The sequence below is a fragment of the Mustela nigripes genome, chromosome 1 (assembly GCF_022355385.1).
Source record: "Mustela nigripes isolate SB6536 chromosome 1, MUSNIG.SB6536, whole genome shotgun sequence".
Classification (NCBI taxonomy): Eukaryota; Metazoa; Chordata; class Mammalia; order Carnivora; family Mustelidae; genus Mustela; species Mustela nigripes.
The window spans coordinates 17,861,626-17,880,862 of record NC_081557.1 but is presented as its reverse complement, the minus strand read 5'-3'; the positions used below and the strand labels follow the sequence as shown (position 1 = coordinate 17,880,862).

The window sequence follows — 19,237 nt, the reverse complement described above, 5'->3', positions numbered from 1 at the left end:
TCAGACCTTTCTCGGAGCTTCAGGTTCTGGTTTTCAGTGGCCTGTTGATATCTCTATCTAGATTCCTTTGGGTGCCTTCAAATCAACATGTCCAAAGCCAAACTTGTCTTTCTTTGCCTGCTTCACTTCATGCATTCTTGCTTTTCCAAATCCAAATCAGTCCTCAAGTGGTGCCAGTTTTGCTTTCTTATATTTTCATATCTCTGCTGTCAGCTTCCTGTTTTCGTTATCTCTTGCCTGGACTGCTCTATCAGGCTCCTAACTAGTCTCCCTGACTCCAAATCTACCCTCTTCTTACTCTTCAAAGTAACCCATCTGGATGTAATCTCCATGAGGGTAGGGCGTCTTTCTGGTTTTCACAAAGCAGTCCGTCCAGCACTTGCCTCATTGTAGTTGCTTGGTTAAAATTTGAAGGAATGAAGGAATTTACCTGAAATGCATGGATGACCAAGTATCTACCTTTCTTTGAAGAAATCCTTCAATGACTTCATCATATCTAGGATAAATAGCATCTAAGATTGTCGTGATCTGGCATCTCCTGTTTCTCTCTCCCTTAACACTTAACTACTTGCAGATCCTTACATGTGAAACTTGGCATCTTATTTCCTTGTCCTGCTCACTAGAACTCCCTTTATCTGCAAAGTTCTTCCCTCAACTTTTTTAACTAATATCCTTAAGATTCTGCTTGGATATCAACTCTCCCAGGAAGCCGTCTCTGATTCCTTCCCAGTACCTTATAGTCCGAGTGGGTTTAGGTGTCTCTTCTCTGTTCCCATCACCCCCAACATACTGTTTGTACTTACTCCATTTTACTCTACTGACTTGTTAAATGTCTATCTCCTTTCTCTCCGATGTCAGACAAGACTTCATCTTTGTATCCTCAGTGCCTATCGCAGTGTCTAGAATTTCATAGGCGCATAGAGTTTGTGGAAAGAATGGAAAGTCACTGAATGGTCGCAGGAGGGCGCCCCTCTGACACTGTGAATCAGGGACATACTGGCCACATTACAGGGCTACCCTCAAATGGTTTGAAATGTCATGAGTATCATTACATTTGGCATTGCAAATATGAAATTACTGCTCTTCTTGGTTTCTTGCTTTTGTAGTTCAGCACTGAATTGATTGCCTAGAGAGTTAATTTAACAATAGCTGCCATTATAACTCCATTTCCAAGTGAAGAAATTTATATTTTTAGGTGTATTTTTGTAACTCTAAATGTATTATAAATGAGTAACTCTCGTGTTGCCATCAGATTTATTGACCAGCTAAAACCTTTATTCCTTGCTATTGTTTTGGTTAATACTGAATGACCAATGAAGGGAATCATACTCCTTAACAGAAAAAATTTAAGTGTATTAAAAAAAAAAACTTACAGGAAAACAAGATTTTTCTACTTAAGGATAGACTTCTACTTCTCTAGTACCACAGTGTTGGATATTACAGCTGCAAGTTATGTTGGGACCTCAGACAAGGCAGAGGAATAAGGGTGTGATGGATTGGGCCATTTGTAGAGCTAAGTGGGCCATGGGAGTGAGCCCTTAGCAGAGAGTCTAGAAGTACGGCACACAAGCTGTTCTCTCTCTGGGTTGCTAATATGAGGTGGGTCATGAGTTGGGTGTTGAATGAGGAGGCAAGTGGGATTTTCTGGAGAGTAGCAATGCCAAGCTGAGGGTAAGGTAAGCCTCAGCACTTCCCCTCTATGTTTTTGCAGCCCCTCTTTGCATTTCTCTGTTGGAGAGCATGGCACACGATGTAGAAATTGTTCATTTGCTCTGTCTTCTCCCTGAAGGGAGGATACCTGGTGGACACAGATTTTGCTATTTTCATCCCGTGTGTTCCCTGTATCTAACACATATTAAACACTCAATACGTGTTTATGGAGTGAACAAGTAAAGGGGAGGGAGGTGGGAATGTGAGGGTTGTTTGTGTTGTATAGAGGGAATGTGAGGAGCATGGTCTGGTATCACCGGGATTTTAGCACAGCAAAGAGATTTGTCTCCTATTAAATGCATTCCAGCCTCAGAAGGAGGTGGGTGAAAGCAAAGTGGCTGCATCTAGAGAGTGGCTGGTACAGGGTAGGTAAGGTTTTAGAGGCTGAGGGTGGGGCGATGGTTCAAATTCCTAGTGCGATGGACCCACGTGGGTACTTGCAGCCTGAAACTTGGCCGATAAGTGGATGCCAGGCCTCGAACCAGCCATAAAAGGGCAGCAAGAATCCCATCAGGCTGGATACACTGGTAGAGAGGGGACTCTTTCTGGTCCTCTCCCAGGATCTGTTGGAATCGGCTCAGGGTGGGGTGTGGCCAGGCCTGCTAGCCACAGTGCTCCCTGCTGAGTAGAGATGGAGACGACTGTTTATGTTTCCTCCTTTGAGCTGTTCTTAGCCATATTACCACTCTGTCACTTCCACTGTGGAGATAATTGTAATCTTAGAGAGTGACCAAAATGGACAGATCGGTCACTCTGTAGACCGATTGGCTTCCTGTGCACGCACGCTCTTTTCAAGACAGTCATGGTGTTACATGGAGCCTTCGATATGGATTTTATGATAAACCGTGGGAATTACTTAGCTTATTTGGAAAAGGTCTTTTCTCCGCAAGAGCCATCTATGACTTGGCTTAGTGAGAAGTCCAAGGTTGAGTTTTGCTGGTGTTTTGGTTGAGAGGGTAAGCTTCATCTGAAACCGATTGCCCTGGGTTCCAGTCTTGCTTCTTTCCCTTACTAACGATACAGCCCCAGGCCGGTCACTTAACCTTTCAGAGCTTCAGAAGAGGGGTTGTTTGAAGATTACTGCTGTTACCCACCCTGTTCCTTGTACTGGGGCAGACATGAGGTGGGAACTCACTCAGTGGCAGCTCCCATCATTGCCTTTGTCAGGAAAGCCTGCAGACAGTTCCAAATACAGAGGAAATGAACAAGTCTCTGAAGTCTGTTCTCTTGCTGGTTTTACTTAGAAAGGATGGTAGATGGCTACATCTTTGCTGTTAGCACTGCACACCTAACTACAAGATGCAATTTGCCAAACAGATAGGAGATACCGACTTTTCATGCCCCCCCCCACCTTTAATAACAGCACATGGTTTCTCAGCTACATGGTCTGTTTTTGAGAACATTGCAAAATCCACTCAATGAGATAATCTTGAATGCAAGAATATTTAAAGCTGATTATAGCTTCAGGGCATTTTTTTTTCATTCCTCCATAAACCATAGTTTTCAATTATTTTAGCATCGCCATACATATCATAGAGTTACATAGAACTGCCAGGTAATTTTATTGTATTACAAAGCATTTGCTTTCAGAGCAGCTCTTTAAGAGGTGAATACAATGTGATTTAATGTGTATTCTCTTTTTGTTTATTGGAAAATATCTACCTTCCTCTAGGAAGTCTTTAAACTCACAGATTATGAATAAATAGGTACAGAATTATTGTGCCGCTTTGCAGCTACTCTGACTTGTAGATAAATTCTGTAATATTTTTTAAAATTCTTGAGAGAAGAAAGAGATCCTAGAATTTTTGAGGAGATGGTGTGTGTTTTAATTCCCACTGTTATTGGCTGCAGAGTTACAAGTATTATCTGAAGAAGTAAGTATGATAAGTGTAGAGTATTTTTATCTTGAAAATTGTTGTATAGATACAAGTCTTTTTTAGTAAATGGTGAAGGTGTGTTGAAGGTTGATCCAAATCTCAAGGTATATTTTCTCACATTTTAATGTAACTCTTAGTTTTTCCATATGCCTCGAGCCCTAACACTGCAAGTGGTAAAAATGTAATGAATGTGTGCAAGAGAAACTCTCTGATTCTTGCCGTGGGTGGAATTAGTTAATGATATTCATTCCGATGCAGGATGGTACAAATGGGGCATATTAAGAGACTTAAATTAGGTCAAATTGAATAATTGAATTTATTCCTTTACTTAAAAACAGCTTAATCAGCGGAGAGTGCTGAAGTTCTAAAAAAAAGTTGAATTAAATATTAATAGGGAGTTTATGTTTTCAACTTTTTCCTCATTTACAGCGATCGTAGGATTTTTCTCCTTCTACCTTTTACAGACACTCGGAGATGAAGTCCAGCCCTTCTCACTTGACGAAGAATTTGATTATGACGCTGTGATGCTAACCCCCAAGTTCACTCCTGCAGAGATTGATGCGATCACACAGCTGTCCAAGCAAGAGAGATCACCGACACAGACTTAGAGGAACCCCACGGCTGATTCACGGAGACATCTTTGTGTTCGTGTTTATTTTGTTGTTATACAAGCAACATTAGAATAAAAGGTAAACCTACTAGGATTCCCTTTGTCGAAATTTTCTTGTGCATGAGTTGATCAGAGTTTTTGTCAAGAGGGAGCTACGACTAACAAGACCAGGGAGATCTGTACACTTACAGGATTCTCCTCTGTCGTGTGTTGCTAAATCCCATGGCAGGCGAGGGGAGATGGAGGTGGCCAATAGGGACAGGAAGCAATACCCACAGAAGAGTCCATTTTTTTAAATTAAATTTTTTTTAATTTGCGTGTAGTTGACACAGAATGTTACATTGATTTCAGGTGTACAGCATAGTGATTCGACCTCATGCTACGCTCTCCACAAGTGTACCAGCCATCTGTCACCATACGACGCTATTATGCTATCGTTGACTATATTCCCTAGGTGGTGCCTTTTATTCCCCTGACTGGAAGCCTGTATCTCCCACTCTCCTTCACCTGTTTTTGCCTGTCTCCTAAGCCTCCTCCTCTCTGGCACCCCACTTTAGTTTCAGCTGTCCTGCCAGGACCTCCTCTGCTTGGAGAGCTCAGGGACTTGCTGTCCCACACGCTGCCTCACCTCCAGCCCCTCTGCCAGGGCACCCCAGGCACAGAGTGCCCTGGGACTCCCTGGCCTGTGCCTGCTTCAGCGTCACCCGTCCTGCCAGGGTACCCACGGTGCACGGAACAGAAGGGTCTTTTCTGATGATAGCACAGCAGCTAGGTAATGTGCGCTATTGCAACAAAGATGGGAAACATCATCCCACCTCCTTGGGGGTGAAACACTGTAGCACATAGAGACAAACTGACACAGTGGTGGGGGGGCGGTCACTGGTCCCAGCTCTCCGGAGACTGGGGTGTGAATGTGCGTGCTGAGAGGTTGGGCTCCTAGGATCGATCAGGAAAGGCTTCACTGAAAAGGAGGCATCTGAGAATTGATTATATGTATGTCATATATTAAATTCTTGTACTTTGGCATTGCCATTAAGCCTTCTGTGATGATCGTTACAAAGTACAAGGAATGGTGTCTCTATCCAGAAGCTTAGAATAATTTAAGAAGGCAAGACTTAGGTAGAGAAAGTAACTGGAGGATGTGGAAGCATATTATGAAGTGCTCATTGGGAAGGATACCCATAAATGTGTTCACGGAAGGAGGAAAGAACAGGGAAGGCGCAGGAAAAGGGGGAATCGTATGCATGAAGTCATTTTCATTATTAAAGGAATCGGTAACAAGTCCAGTGTGCGTGGGCTTAATGAGTTTTCATGCAGGCCTGTGCTTGTGGGTGCCACTGATATTCCTTACAAAGGACATTCTTGTTTTAATGATAGAGTCAAGTGATTTCCACATCTATTTTTCTTTATCTAGTGAACAAACTTTCATAAAACACTATTTTCGTGCCAGACCTTAAACCAGGCAATGGGGAGGAGGCGGTAAATTAGACGTGGTCTGATTTAGTTTGGAAGATAGATGCGTACACTAACTCCAGCAGAGCTGTGCTGTCCGATGGAATAGCCACAAGCTATTGACGCTGCGTGAGGCTGCGCGAGGCTGCTGAGCACGGGAAGTGTAGCTAGGATGACCGTGGGACGGATTTTTAAATGTTAATTTCCCTTTGATGTGAAATAAAAAGGTAATGTAATGTTCAGCATGGGGCATATAGTCAGAAACATTCTATTAACTTTGTAAGGTGACAAGTGGTAGGTGATTAGACTTATTGTGGTAACCATTCTGCAGTGTGTACGAATGTCAAATCCCCATTTTATACACCTGAAACTAATACACTGTATGCCAATGACAAAGAAAGACAGGGCCCCGGTCTTTTTTTTTTTTTTTTAAAGTCGATATTTGACAGAGTTATTATAAAACTTTCAGGTATACATTTGAAACAATGTAGGTATGGGAATCTATTTTTTTCATCTTTAAATTTTATGACAGGTAAATACAGATCAGTTATTTTTGATGACAACTTTAGTACCTAATTTAAAATATGCTATAAATGTGAAATGCATATTGGATTTTTGAAGAATTAACATGAAAAATTGTAGACTCTCTTCTTATTTTTTTGTGCGTGGATGACATGTTAAAATGATATGGGTCAATGCTATGAATCTCTCTGGTTAAATAAAATATTTAATTCACTGATCTCTCCTTCCCTTTTTAGTGAGGCTTCTAGAACATTTAATATTCCACACACATCGTGCATATTTCTATTTGCCAGCCCTGCTGTAGGGGGCAGCCCGTGTTGGAAGAGTGGTGTGCACTGAAAGCTACTGGGGCAAAGTGAGTGGAGTTATTTAATCAAGAACAGAGAGCTGGGGAATCTTCATCAAGGGGTGACATCTGAGTTTGCTCGGGAGCAATCAGGAGGAGTTTTTGGTTGGATACTGTTGGAATAGTTTGCGTAGGAGATGATAAGAGCTCGAATTAAGGCGCTGGAGGTAGAGGTGGAGGGCATGGATGTGATTAGAGGTTTGGAAGTAAAACAAGCAAGGATTATTGATTGATACGATGTGGAAATGAGAGAGCGTCTGCGAGGTTAAGACAAGATTTTAACACACGATCTATATACACACTGCCTTGAAGACAACACATCGTGATCTAATTGTTCACAAGACTGGACTCCCAAAATGCAGCATTTTGGTGTCGTGAATAAAGAAAAGATTCACCATTTTTTAAAAAAAATATTTATTTACTTGATAGAAAGACGGTGAGAGAAGGAACACAAGCAGGGGGAGGGGGAAAGGGGGAAGCAGGCTCTCCACTGAGTAGGGAGCCTGATGTGGGGCTTGATCCCAGGACCCTGGGATCACGACCCGAGCCGAAGGCAGAGACTTTAACCCACTGGGCCACCCAGGCGCCCCTATTAGGTCTTATTATTAAGTCTTACCAAGAATTTTCTAGAAAACCATTTCTCCACAGATGAATGGAAATCCATATTCTTCACCATGGTCTTCCCAGCCCTTACATAGTCTGGGCCTTGCTTCCTTCTCCCATCCCGTCTTGAACTATCTTCTTTATTTTTTGTGATGCTATGACCAGTTGCTATTCTTTTTAATTTTTCAAACACACCACCTTGTTTCCACCACCAGCCTTTTTACTCTTGTTCTTCTTTCTGCCTGGTACCCACTGGTCTTTGTATGTCTGGGTCCTCTCATTTTTTTTTTTTTTAATGTTTTATTTATTTATTTGACAGAGAGAGATCACAAGTAGGCAGAGAGGCAGGCAGAGAGAGAGGAGGAAGCAGGCTCCCCGCCAAGCAGAGAGCCCGATGCGGGGCTCCATCCCAGGACCCTGAGATCATGACCTGAGCCGAAAGCAGAGGCTTAAGCCACTGAGTCACCCAGACGCCCCTGGATCCTCTCATTCTTCAGGTCTCAGGTGGACTGTGTCTCCCCAGAGTCTGCCCCAGACCACCCTCTCTAAAGTAATTCCTGTCTCACAGCCTCCGCCCTGTCGCTGCGCATCCCCTCACCTTGCCTTGTTTATTACCAGATGCTCCCACGAGGACACAAGCTGCAAGCGGGTATAGACTTACTCTTTTTATTGATGGAAAGGCCTGGAGTAAAGTGGGTGTCCAGTAAACATTTATTGAATGAATCAAGCCTGAAAGGATAAGTTTATTAGTTTGAATAACCTGGAGGTCCATTTCATCATATCAGTTTGGTTAGACATACGTTGAGCAATTTTCGTAGACACCTTTTCAGTTTATATATGGGAATATACAAGTCCTTACTTCCTAGACTCATGGTAAGGTGATGGCCACGGCCAATTTGGGACGCCTCGCTTGACTGAACAGAACTGTTCCGTGTTCCATGTGCCTTCTTTTTTTCCTCACCATAACCTTGTGGAGAGTTGAGAGAATCCTGGTTCACATGGGAACTTCACCCACTTCTCAGCTGCTCTTTGGAAATTTTGTTACGATTTCTTCCACGAAAGATCCCGTTCAGGAGTAATTCATGTGGGAACTGATTCGGCCAACCATCTGCGGTGAGGAGTATGGACTATGGACTACAGCCAAACTGGGAAGGGAAAAGAAAACAAGCCTGGAAGAGAGAGGTAGGAAGAGGAAAACTTCCATTTTGGTAGCTGTCTATCAAGCAGAATCCTTCAGCCCCTCATTGAAACATGTTGATACTCCTAAGAATCATCAAACTTTAAACGTGTCTTAAAGTCCAATTCCCCCGTTTTCTTTATATTTTCATTTATTCCAAGTGCAGTGCAATCCACAGAGGGGTTTAAGCAGAGGAGGGACATGGTCTGCCTTAGGTTTGAGGGGAGGTGGGTGGAAAGGGCGGGGTGCGCTGTGCTATCCTGGGGAGGGGTCGGCATGGAGAGGAGGATGCAGGGCTGGGCTGTTCGTGGTTTTCCCTCTGCAAGTGTATGTCATCTAGTTATCCCCAGTTTTCTGAAAATGTAGGCTGTTTATTGGCACAGGTCTATTTTCATCCTTTGATACTAGGCACTCAGTAGGCTTTTAGTTTAGAAAACTACATCCAGGAGGCGCCTGGGTGGCTCAAGTGGGGTAAAGCCTCTGCCTTCCGCTCAGGGCATGATCCCAGGGTCCTGGGATGGAGCCCCACATCGGGCTGTCTGCTCAGCAGGGAGCCTGCTTCCTCCTCTCTCTCTGTCTGCCTCTCTGCCTACTTGTGATCTCTGTCTGTCAAATAAATAAATAAAATCTTTAAAGAAAAAAGAAAAGAAAAGAAAACTACATCCATAGTTCTGAGAAATTGTCTTGAGTAAATTTTTTGATGATTCTCTTCCTTTAGTTCTCTTCCTCTTTTCTTTCTTCCTAGAACGTCCACATTTCAGCTGTTGAACTCCTTAGATTGCTCCTGTAAAGCACTCCCTCTTTTCCTATCCTATACTCCTTCTCTCCTGTTTTCCTCTTTTTGTACTGAGATCCTTTCAACTTGATCATCCCCATCTTTTATGGCAGTGGGTATAGTATCTTCTTTTTTGCATTTTAGACTATTTTTAAGTCCACAAAACAGTAAAACCATTTCCATGAACAGCAGAACAAAAGACAAACACCAAGAAAACACATCCTGTTCTGCCAGGAGTGGGCATCGGGCCGAGACCATCAGAACCGGGAAGGTGAAGGCGGTGTGTGTTACCCTCGGTCTTGTTGAGAAGAGTTACGTCTTGAGGGGACGCACTTGTGCTTACCATGTTGGATGAACGAGCCACAGGAAGTGGGGTGAGATGTCGAGAGGGTCATGGATATTCCTGCCGTGTGTAGAAAGCGCCAGGCGTGAACATGGGGTGGCTCGGATCCCTGGTCTAGGATCCTTGATCTGAGGGAGGGGCGAGAAGACAGCCCAGGGTGGTGGATCTCCGGCTGCCGGCCTTCAACATGTACGAGGCGTTCGTGTGCTACCCCCCTCAAGCGGCTCCTTTTCCCCTTTCTGATGTTCTTGTTCCTGTTGATGGCACCACGTTGGTCGCCAAAGTTTGTTGCTTTGGCCTCTGCGCTACCTTTTCCCTGCATTCCCTTCCCTGTATCCTGCTTGCTGTTATTCAGACCTTCGATTTCTACTTCCCTTCTCCTGGAAGCCTCCCTCCCCCCGGTTAGACTCTACTTGCCCCTGTTCTCGCCACTCCGGCTTGTTCTACACATTGCTTTCATATCCATCTTCATGGCATTTATCTTGTTTCAAAACTACCTGTAGCAGCTCATTGTCTATGTATTTAAAAACTCCCCCAATTGGCATTCCAGCCCCGTGTCTGTGTATGCCCGTGAAGCCCATGGAGCAGACCACACGCAGCTGCCGCAGCTTCCTTCCACCGTCACGCTTTTCCTTCCGACTGTTCTCTCTTTCTGGACGGTCACCCTTCATTTCTGCCGACTGCATTTCTGCTCGGCCTTGAAGATGGACCCCAGAGTTCACCCACTTCATGAAGACTTCAGTCTCTCACCAGATATAATTTCATCTCTCCCGAACCCTGATATCTGTCACACCATGAGCCTCATTCTGCCTTGAATTAGTTGTGTGCACGTATCCCTCCCATTCCCGACGGCAAGCACCAGATCCCACTGCTCTTGCAGCGTTAGGAAGCACTGTTTCTTGAACATCGTGGTTCTCACCACGGGCATCACTGACTTATAAAATCCAGGTTGAGTGCCCTAAACATGGATCAATGAAGATTTATTCATTCAACTAATATTTTTCTAGCGTTTGCCTCCTTTGCTGCCGTTTGCTATAGAAACAAATAGCTAACGTCATGACTTATTAGTCCATTGAATTGAGGGTAAAGAAATGAATGCAAAATATCTGTACAAGCAAGGCCAGCATGTTGAGGTATTGAGAGAACAATTAGAAAAAGTAATTCCATCCAGTACGAAAGTTGGGGGGGAAAACCCACAACGATATAATTCTAATGTTAGTAAATGTTTCCTGAACAAGTCTAAGAGGACAGTTGAGTATCAAAATAATGGCAAGTCAGTACTAATGGCTATGGCACATGATACATAATTGTAATACTTTTCATGTCTATAAAAATGGCCAGTCTTTCCAGAGTTTTGTTGTTGTTGGTTCTACTTCAGAGGCCAGTGGATTATCTTCATTTTGTGCACTTAGAATATTGACATCCCTGTTAAGATTTAAAAAGTAAATCCAGTAACTCTCCAAATTGTGTTAATATTGGCTATATTCTCAGAAGAAATTAGCATCAATTTTAGTTTAGATTGAAAAGTCTTTTCAGAGGACGGCTTATGCGCAAGTGGCAGTAATGATGCTTGAAGTAATTAGGGTGTTTAACAACCAGGCAGAAAAAAATCACTAATTATTCTCTTCTTCCCCCTCCATTCCCGCCCCCACGAGGATGGGCAAAACCTGGGAAGGATTTGAGTCCTACACAGACTGGGGCATTTTTTATTTGAAACCCTGGTCTCAGATGCCTTTGCAAAAATGATTTCCTAAATCCTTGGGTTTAAGAAGGTCAGTGTCTTGGAAAATAAAGGTCAGCTGATTCCTGAAGAGGCTTATTTATGCCTCTCTTGAAATCAGTTGGATAAAGTGTCATCCTGTAATCGATGCAGATTTGCATATATTTTCTATGTCTGTGTATATATGTTATTTTGCAGTGAATCTGACTTACGTTCACATGTCAACAAATTTCACAGATTGGTCTGTGTGGCTGAAATGGAGTTTGTTAACCTTTTTCAGGGAAAAAAAAACCATGCAGCATTTGTTTTTACTCGACTCTCTTCCTTTCTATTGTTCTGGGCTGTGGCTTTGCCTGTAGCATCTGTGTCTGCTTACCCCAGTCCACCGAGTGTAAGTGTAACGTAGAGAGGCACATGTTTCTTGTTGTGTTGTGTTGTGTTTAAACGACTGAACACCTGGCTGCCCTTGTGCAGGTGCACAGAGCTCTGGAGAAGGGGGTGCAGTTTAAGAAAACAGAAGAATGTATGCAAGTTGCAGAGGAGGTCTGGGGTGCTGGCCTTGAGATGCTGCTGTGTGCAGAAACACTAAGGACATGTGGACTGCCTACATGTCAGGGCCTGCGTAAAGTGCTGGTCATAGCACTTCTGGAACGTGTCTTCGCTTCCATAATGGCTTCCGTATTTGTCACTCCGAACAAGTCTATTGTATCCTATTTAGTCCTTGTCTTGAATTTGCAAGGATCACAGAGGGTTTTACCCAGATGGCACCTGAAGGGGTCCCTTCTCATCATCCTGAAATTAAACTCTAATATGCTACATAACAGATAAATACCCAGTCTAATGCCGTCACAATAGTTCAGACTGAGAAATGAAATACCTTTTGCAGAAAGTGTGCTCCCATGTTCATGTCCCCAAAATATGACAGTTACTGCATTTTAAACAATGATTGACCAAAATAGAAAGTATGAAGAAAATACAAAGTATCACCTGAGTGTCTACTGCATGTCCAGCAGCATCTCAGGTGAGATGTCGGAGAAGGAAAAAAAAACCAAAAAACAAATATATACTTTATGACATTACAGAGTGGCCCATTTAGACAGGAAAGAGAAGTCAATGCAGTATCCCAGGAAATCCAGGGGTGACCAAGTGCTATGCTAGCTAGACCCACTGCTTCAAATTCTGTTTTTTTTTTGCAGCAAAGAGCAGAAATGAAGCAACTTGCTTTATAACTTTCTACAAGTTGAGCTCGATGTTCTTTTGGGGAAAGAAGGCTCATCTCGATTATGTATCATCAATGACAAATAACATTTGTCTTCTGCCTTCTGCCTGTGTTATTGTTATGGTTATATTTTCTTAGCCTGTCCTGGTTCCTTGTTGGACACTTTGTCCCTGTTGGACACTTTGCTAGATCGCAGATGGCACATGTTCATCATGTGGTACTGAAGGGTTGACCTCAAAGGCAAAGAAACCCTTGAAATCCATCCCTCTCAGCCCACAAGAACAGCTTCTTTCTGCCACAGTGATGAAAGCCCAAGATAACAGGGGCATTCCCACCGCTGCACCCTCTCTTGTGGGCAGCTGGCAGTTAACACAGGTGGGCGTAAGGTGCTGCCCATCTTTTGAAGGTTGTCTGTTGAGGGGAATGCCACCCCTTTGGGACCAGTGCCCTGCTTTGGCACATGGAGCTGCTTCTGAGAAGTCACCAGGTGGTGAATACCTGCCCGACTTTTCAGAAAAGCACAGGTGGCTGTCAGGAGACCCATGATCGTTCAAAGGCTGGCAGGCAAGGTGGTGAGTCTTTGACGAGTGGCCGTTTGGGGGCCCACCTTGATTCTTGCATTTTTCAGGGGTCAGATTAGATTGTTGAGCAGCTGGCTTGTCTATCTCCTCCCATAAGTAGATGGGAGGGAGGCTGGGTCTGTTCAACTTGGGGAGTGCTTGGCTGATGTGCAGAAAGAAGGAAGCAAATGTTAAATGAGTCTGCCATTCGCCAAGCAAACATCGTTTCGTTTAAATTACACTCTGCTATTTTATCTTGACCCACAACCAAATGGAACTCATTGTAATACATTATCACATACAAGAGAGTGGCTCATTAATAAAGCCCCAGGATGGAGACAGGGGTAAACACTGGAAACTCCCACACGTTAGCGCCATAATGTACTACAATATTTTTCCTTCTTTTCATCAAAATCCTCCGTGTAATTAAATCTCAAGAAAGTCAGCAAACAAATCCCTCAGTTTCTTTTACTGCACTCTTCTTTTAAAAGTGAATTCATTGTTCTTCATACCAAGTAGCAACTCAGATAATAAATATTTATTGAGTGCTTATTATAGGCAAGGCCCTGGCATTCTGCAGCGAAAGCGGGGAAAAAGACATAATGCCTATTACTGACAAATGCTAGGAGGAGTATCCGTTCTGGTGAAGTGGCGGAGAGCATTTGGGTGGGAAGGGCATGCCTCACGAAGGAGGTTTCAGGGGAGCTGGGAGTGGAACAGTAGGATGGAGCCAGTCTGCAGGGACCTGGAGAAAGTGTCTTTCTGGTTGACCCAGGCTTCAGGCTAAAACCCTCAAGGGGGAACAGACTCTGTGGTCAACGGAGCAGGAGGAAAGCCCATGTGGCTGGGGTGGAAAGAGGGGACGCAGAGGTTGTTGGAGGTGAGATCGGACAGGTCAGGGGGATCCAGAGACTGTGGGTAATGGTGGAGGCTTGGATTTCCATCTCAGTGCTATGGGAAGCCACTGGCTTGCTTGTTAAACCTTTGAGGTGATTTCCAGCTTAAGAGCTCCATTCTGCCTGATGGGGTTGTCCTGGGTTTGGGAGAAGAAGCACGGGAACCAGCCGAGTGGCTGGCATTGCAGTAACCCGGGTGGGAGGTGATGGTGGCGGGTGGCAGGATTCAGGACCTGCTCTGGAGGCAGAGTGGATTGGGACTCCATGAGGGCTTAGCTATAGGCAGGGTGAGTGGATGAGAGGGCCTGAGGCCAAATCTTAAATTTTTACTGTACAGGTTTCTCTTTTAACCGCCCAGGGTTAAAGCCAGGATAAAGAGAAACATGTTGATAGCAGTTTGGGATTTTTCTAGAACTTCCAAACACAGCATTGCACGATATTATAGGAGGTTTTGTTCTCTCCTAAACATCATCGTCTGACTTGGATGTGATATTTCTCAAGCCACATGCAATCTTCCTTCTTTTCAAGTTAAAACCTATGGATTATTTAATAACACTCTCACTTTGAATGGGCCCAGCCTCATTCGGATTCATCTCAGCATCTGAAAGAGGTTTTAAGCCAGTCATCTAAATATCATTGGTGCCCACAGCACCTAGCACAGACATCGGAATGGCCTAATAAATGTCTGGAATTGAATTGAAAAGGGATTTAGGGCAGTACCGCTCTGTGTGGGCGACTGTCCTGTGTGGTTCTGTGAACTGTTTGTTCTGAGCGGTTTGCTGGAGGTCTGCGGCGAGACAAATTGGGAAATGAAGAGTCAACATTTAGAAACTTTGATTGCAATTTGAAATCGCTGTGACACCCAGGCAGCACTTCATTCCCCACCCACCCCCCGCCAGTAATTCACTGTTATTCTATTTTATAAACTCTCTATCTGAGATGGACAGGAAATCAAATGGACAAACAAAACTGTCCCCCTCCCCCCCCAGATAGTTTAAGAAGCACTAATCAAGGCCAATAGACAATGTCATTGTGCTTCCAGGTGCGGAAGTACAGGGAGCAACATGACATGACGTGGCAGGTGGAAGGCGTTGCAGGGAAATCGAGCTGGCTCTTGCTCTTTCCCCCTTCGGCTTGTCCCCCATCACAAGCGGGTTATGGGGAGTCCAGGGCTCCTGTTTTGTGTGTAACACTTGTGGGTCCCCAAAAAAAGCAGAAGCAAGAAATGACTGGGAATTCCAGGAGTCCACACTACAGGGAAGCAGGAAGCTGAGCTTGAACAGATCATGGAAGACCCATGTGTGGAGAGGACCGATTCTATCTACATCTCTTCCAAGAAATGTTCTATAAGCTGCTCCCCGTGGGCCATTTAAAACTGTTTTTGCCATTTCAGAGAGACATAAAAGTTGGAATTGGAAGGCACTTGGAGACTGTTTAGTTCCATTCTCTCATTTTATAGATGAAGTAACTGATATCCTAAGGACATCTTTTGAGAGGAAAAAGGCCTGTAGGGTCTCGAAGCCCAGGATAAAGGACCCTCGATGATCTTTTTCACCCCAAACTGGGCTGAGGCTCTGTGCGTGGCTTTCCACAGTCCCCATTTTCCAGTGTTGTGATTTGATGAACTTTCTTTACAAATCCACATCTCTGTGAAATTGGAGTTTGTGCACCCACGTTTAGCCTCTTGTTTTGACATAAACCAAAGTCCCACTTCGTGGTAAATTTGGCTGGAAAAATACAATTGTGTGTTACAGCAGCCTTCCTCGGTTTGCACATCTGTCGTTGGAAATATTTGCCAAGAAAACTTCATGAGGTACCTTTGACGAGCAAAGCAAGCAACACGCCTGATTTTTCCTTGCCTCCTCTTTAATCCACTTCCAGTAGCGTTCTCCGAGCATTTCACTGTTTGATCAAGGGTCTTTAGGACTTAATGGGGCAAGAGGAGGAGTTGTGGGATCAGGAGGAGCAGAGTTTGACTTCAGCACGTATTAGGGGATTGTGTGAATAATGTACCCTTTTTGCGCTTACTTAACTGTTCTTCGAATGGGGGTAATACTACTTCATGGTGCTGTTAGGCTTGTAAGAGGTACTTGGAAGCACTTAGCAGGGTGCCTGGTACAGAATAATTACTCAGTAGTGGGATGTTGTACAGATGTTGCTTCTGATGGGGGGAGGGGTAATGAACGCAGAGGATCAGGTGACAAGATAAGCTGCCCAGTCAAGTCCAGTGTGAGGACCGCCTGTTTTTCCACTGTGACAACAGATGCCAAATCTCCAGCGTTTACTCGGTACTGAGTCAGGTGAGGGGACACCCCAGATGGGAGCTGTTCATCTGCCAATACCTTCTTCTGCTGGGTGGGCATCCTCTCGGGCCGGATGTGCTGACATAATCCTCCTGGGAAATCTGAGAGCGAGCCTGAGCTCCCAGGCAGTAGGTTGAGGGAGATGTGGGTTAAAAATCCGGACAGAGGCCAGGCCATTTGTTAGCAGAGGAGAATTTGGGGCTTCAAGGAGACCAGATGTCTATAGCCGGGATTTGAGTCTGGTAGGGGGCTCTTGGTTTTTACCTCTGTGCCATGGAGCATAATGTTCCATCAAATAGAGCTGGATTAGCTTCACTAACATGCGTGGATCTGAGCAATTTTCTCAGTGTCTCCATGCCTTATTTTTCTCTGGTGTAAACTGATTAATTCCTGCCTTGCAGGGTTGCTGTGATGACGAGAAAAAAATGCGTATCAGTCTCTATCACGGTGTCTTGTAGGTGCTCGATAAAAATGGGGGCTGTTATTTTTATTATTAGTGTCTCTTCTGATTTCTAAGGGGTACAAAGTACCTAGGAGTTGAGTGGTCCAGGAAGAGGACATGGCAGTCCTTTCCATGCTCAGGTAAGTAGTAGTGAGTTCCTCAAGTACTTGACGTACTCTACAGTGAAAAGCTTCTATGATCAAACGTTTAAAACACATTCATTGGAATGTCAAATCACACATTAGAACATTAAAGGCTCTGAGAAGTCCTGCAGTAAAGAAAACTTTTTTCTGTTTAATCTTGTGTGGGGCATCTCCCAAACCCTGAGGTCTCATTTTCTTTTCCTTCCTCCTTTCTTTCTTCCTCCTCTATCCCTACCTTTCCTTTTTTTCTCTTTTTCTTTTCCTACTTCTCTCTCCTTCTTTCTTTTATTTTCTCCTTCCTCCCTTCTTTCCTTTCCCCCTTCTTTCCTTCCTTGCCTCTCTCTCCTTCAGTTTTCCAGGATGCCCCTACAATCTGGGGTGGAGGGGAGCTTTGACTAAGCCCTACTCTGAATGTCCCAACACAGGGACTCATCTCTTGAGATGCCCACAGTTCTACATCATTTTTTTTTCACATTAACATTCTTAGTTTATTAATCCTCTCATGAAAAATCTGCACAATCACCAAAGATAAAGCCACTGCAGCATCTTTACTCCTTCTGTTGTCCAATCTCCAGCTCACTTTTTGCCAGCACCAACATTGGCTTTCGCAGTCCCCCTGACTTTCTTCATTCTGTTCTTGCGTTCTTTTCGCTGTTTTCTTGAGGTCTTTTTCTTCTCATACAGACCATGTCTTGCAAGTCTATGTTTGGGTTCATTTTTCTTTGCATAATCCAAGGAATCATAAATCATGCCAAAGCCAGTTGTCTTGCCACCACCAAAATGGGTTCTGAATCCAAATACAAATATGACATCTGGTGTGGTCTTGTACATTTTGGCTAGTTTTTCCTGAATTTCTGTCTTAGGTACTGTTGCCTTTCCAGGATGAAGGACATCAATAACCATTTGTTTGCGCTGAAGTAGTCGGTTGGTCATGAACTTCCTGGTCCGGATAGTTACTGTGTCGTTCATGATGGCGGCCGAGCTTCAAGCAGCCGGAGAGGACAGTTCTACATCATTTTTAAATGAAAGAAAAATCGCCTGGAGAATAAGGTTCAATCTTACTCTTTGTCAATGTCTGAAAAATAGCTTTCTCTTTGGTGGATGAGTATGAATCTGATTAGATTTTTTTGAGCAATGTTTCTCGAACTCTCTTGTGCATGCAAGTCCTCTAGAGAAACTGTGACAATATGGATGCTGAGCTAACAGATCTGGGGTGGGACTTGAGATTACCCTAACAGGCTCTCCAGTGATGCTTGTTAGGAAAGCAGACTCTCAGGCCTCGCCCTAAATCTCTAGAGTCAAAATATATACTTTAATGAGATCTCCAGGTAATTTGTATGTTACAGAAACGTTTGAGAAGCATTGGTTCAAATCAGGGTTTCTCCAAATCTTAGCTCTATTGACATTTTGGGGCTGTCTGATGCATTGTATGTCAGATGTTTAGCAGCATCTCTGGCTTTTATCCACTAGGAGCCAGGAGCGCTCCCCTTCCAATTACGACAGGCACCATTCTCTGAAAACTGACAAGAGTGCCCTGGCTGGGTGAGGTGGGGTGGGCAAAGTTGATCTCAGTTTAGAACTGCAGGTCTAGATCCATCAAACTGTCTCATATTTCTGTTTCTGGGCCATTGGGAGATATTTTTTTTTTCCTTCTTCCTGTTAAATGGCTTGTTTCTTTAAATGTTTTTAATTGAGGTAAAATGGACATATATCATTAGTTTCAGGTATATAAAGTGATGATTTGATATTTGTATATGTTGTGAAATGACCACCTCAGTAAGTCTAGTTAATATCCATCACCATACAGAGTTACAATGTTTTTCTTGGGACAAGAACTTTTAAGATCTACTGTCTCAGCAAATTTCAAATAGGCAACACAGTATTATTTGCTATAGTAACTATGCTGTACGTTACATTCCCATGACTTACTTATCTTACAACTGGAAGTTTGTAACTTTTGACCTGTTTAGAGATATTTTATTTTTTAAAAGATTTTAAAAATCTATTTATTTGACAGAAAGGGAGAGAGAAAGTGAGCACAAGCAGGGGGAATGGGAGAGGAAGAAGCAGGCTCCCTGCAGGGAGCCTGATGTGGGGCTCACTTCCAGGACCCTGAGATCATGGCGTGAGCCAAAGGCAACCACTTAATGGACTCAGCAACCCAGGCATCCCCCATTTGGAGATATTTTATTTTTTTATTTTATTTTATTTTATTTTATTTATTTATTTGACAGAGAGAAATTACAAGTACACTGAGAGGCAGGCAGAGAGAGAGAGAAGGAAGCAGGCTCCCTGCTGAGCAGAGAGCCCGATGCGGGACTCGATCCCAGGACCCTGAGACCATGACCTGAGCCGAAGGCAGCGGCTCAACCCACTGAGCCACCCAGGCGCCCCTGGAGATATTTTAAATGAAATAACCAAATGATATTTTCATTTAAAATAATAATAAAGTCACCAATCAGTAGTTCCCAAAGCTGTTCCACATCAGAATCACTCAGGGGAGAATGGCAGATTCAGATTCACTAGAACTGGGGTGAAA

General features: G+C 43.8%; 2 protein-coding genes across 5 annotated transcripts in view; one reads left to right on the top strand and one right to left on the bottom strand.

Moving 5' to 3' along the window:
- The window catches only part of IFTAP (intraflagellar transport associated protein), a 67,365-nt gene extending 60,977 nt beyond the window's left edge, over positions 1 to 6,388 (top strand). For 3 of the 4 annotated variants that reach the window (XM_059405521.1, XM_059405501.1, XM_059405515.1), the window contains one exon: positions 4,052 to 4,291. In XM_059405521.1, coding sequence (XP_059261504.1) covers positions 4,052 to 4,195 — 144 coding nt within the window. In that variant the 3' untranslated portion in view covers positions 4,196 to 4,291. Of the gene's footprint in view, positions 1 to 4,051; positions 4,292 to 4,548 lie in introns of those variants that run through there. The other variant, XR_009405291.1, reaches the window with a different exon arrangement.
- A 10,771-nt stretch (positions 6,389 to 17,159) lies between these two features.
- LOC132010607 (small ribosomal subunit protein eS24-like) lies at positions 17,160 to 17,721 on the bottom strand. The gene has a single exon (XM_059388375.1). The coding sequence runs from the start codon at positions 17,665 to 17,667 to the stop codon at positions 17,275 to 17,277; it is 393 nt and encodes a 130-aa protein (XP_059244358.1). The 5' UTR covers positions 17,668 to 17,721; the 3' UTR covers positions 17,160 to 17,274.
- Between the last annotated feature and the right edge of the window lie 1,516 nt (positions 17,722 to 19,237).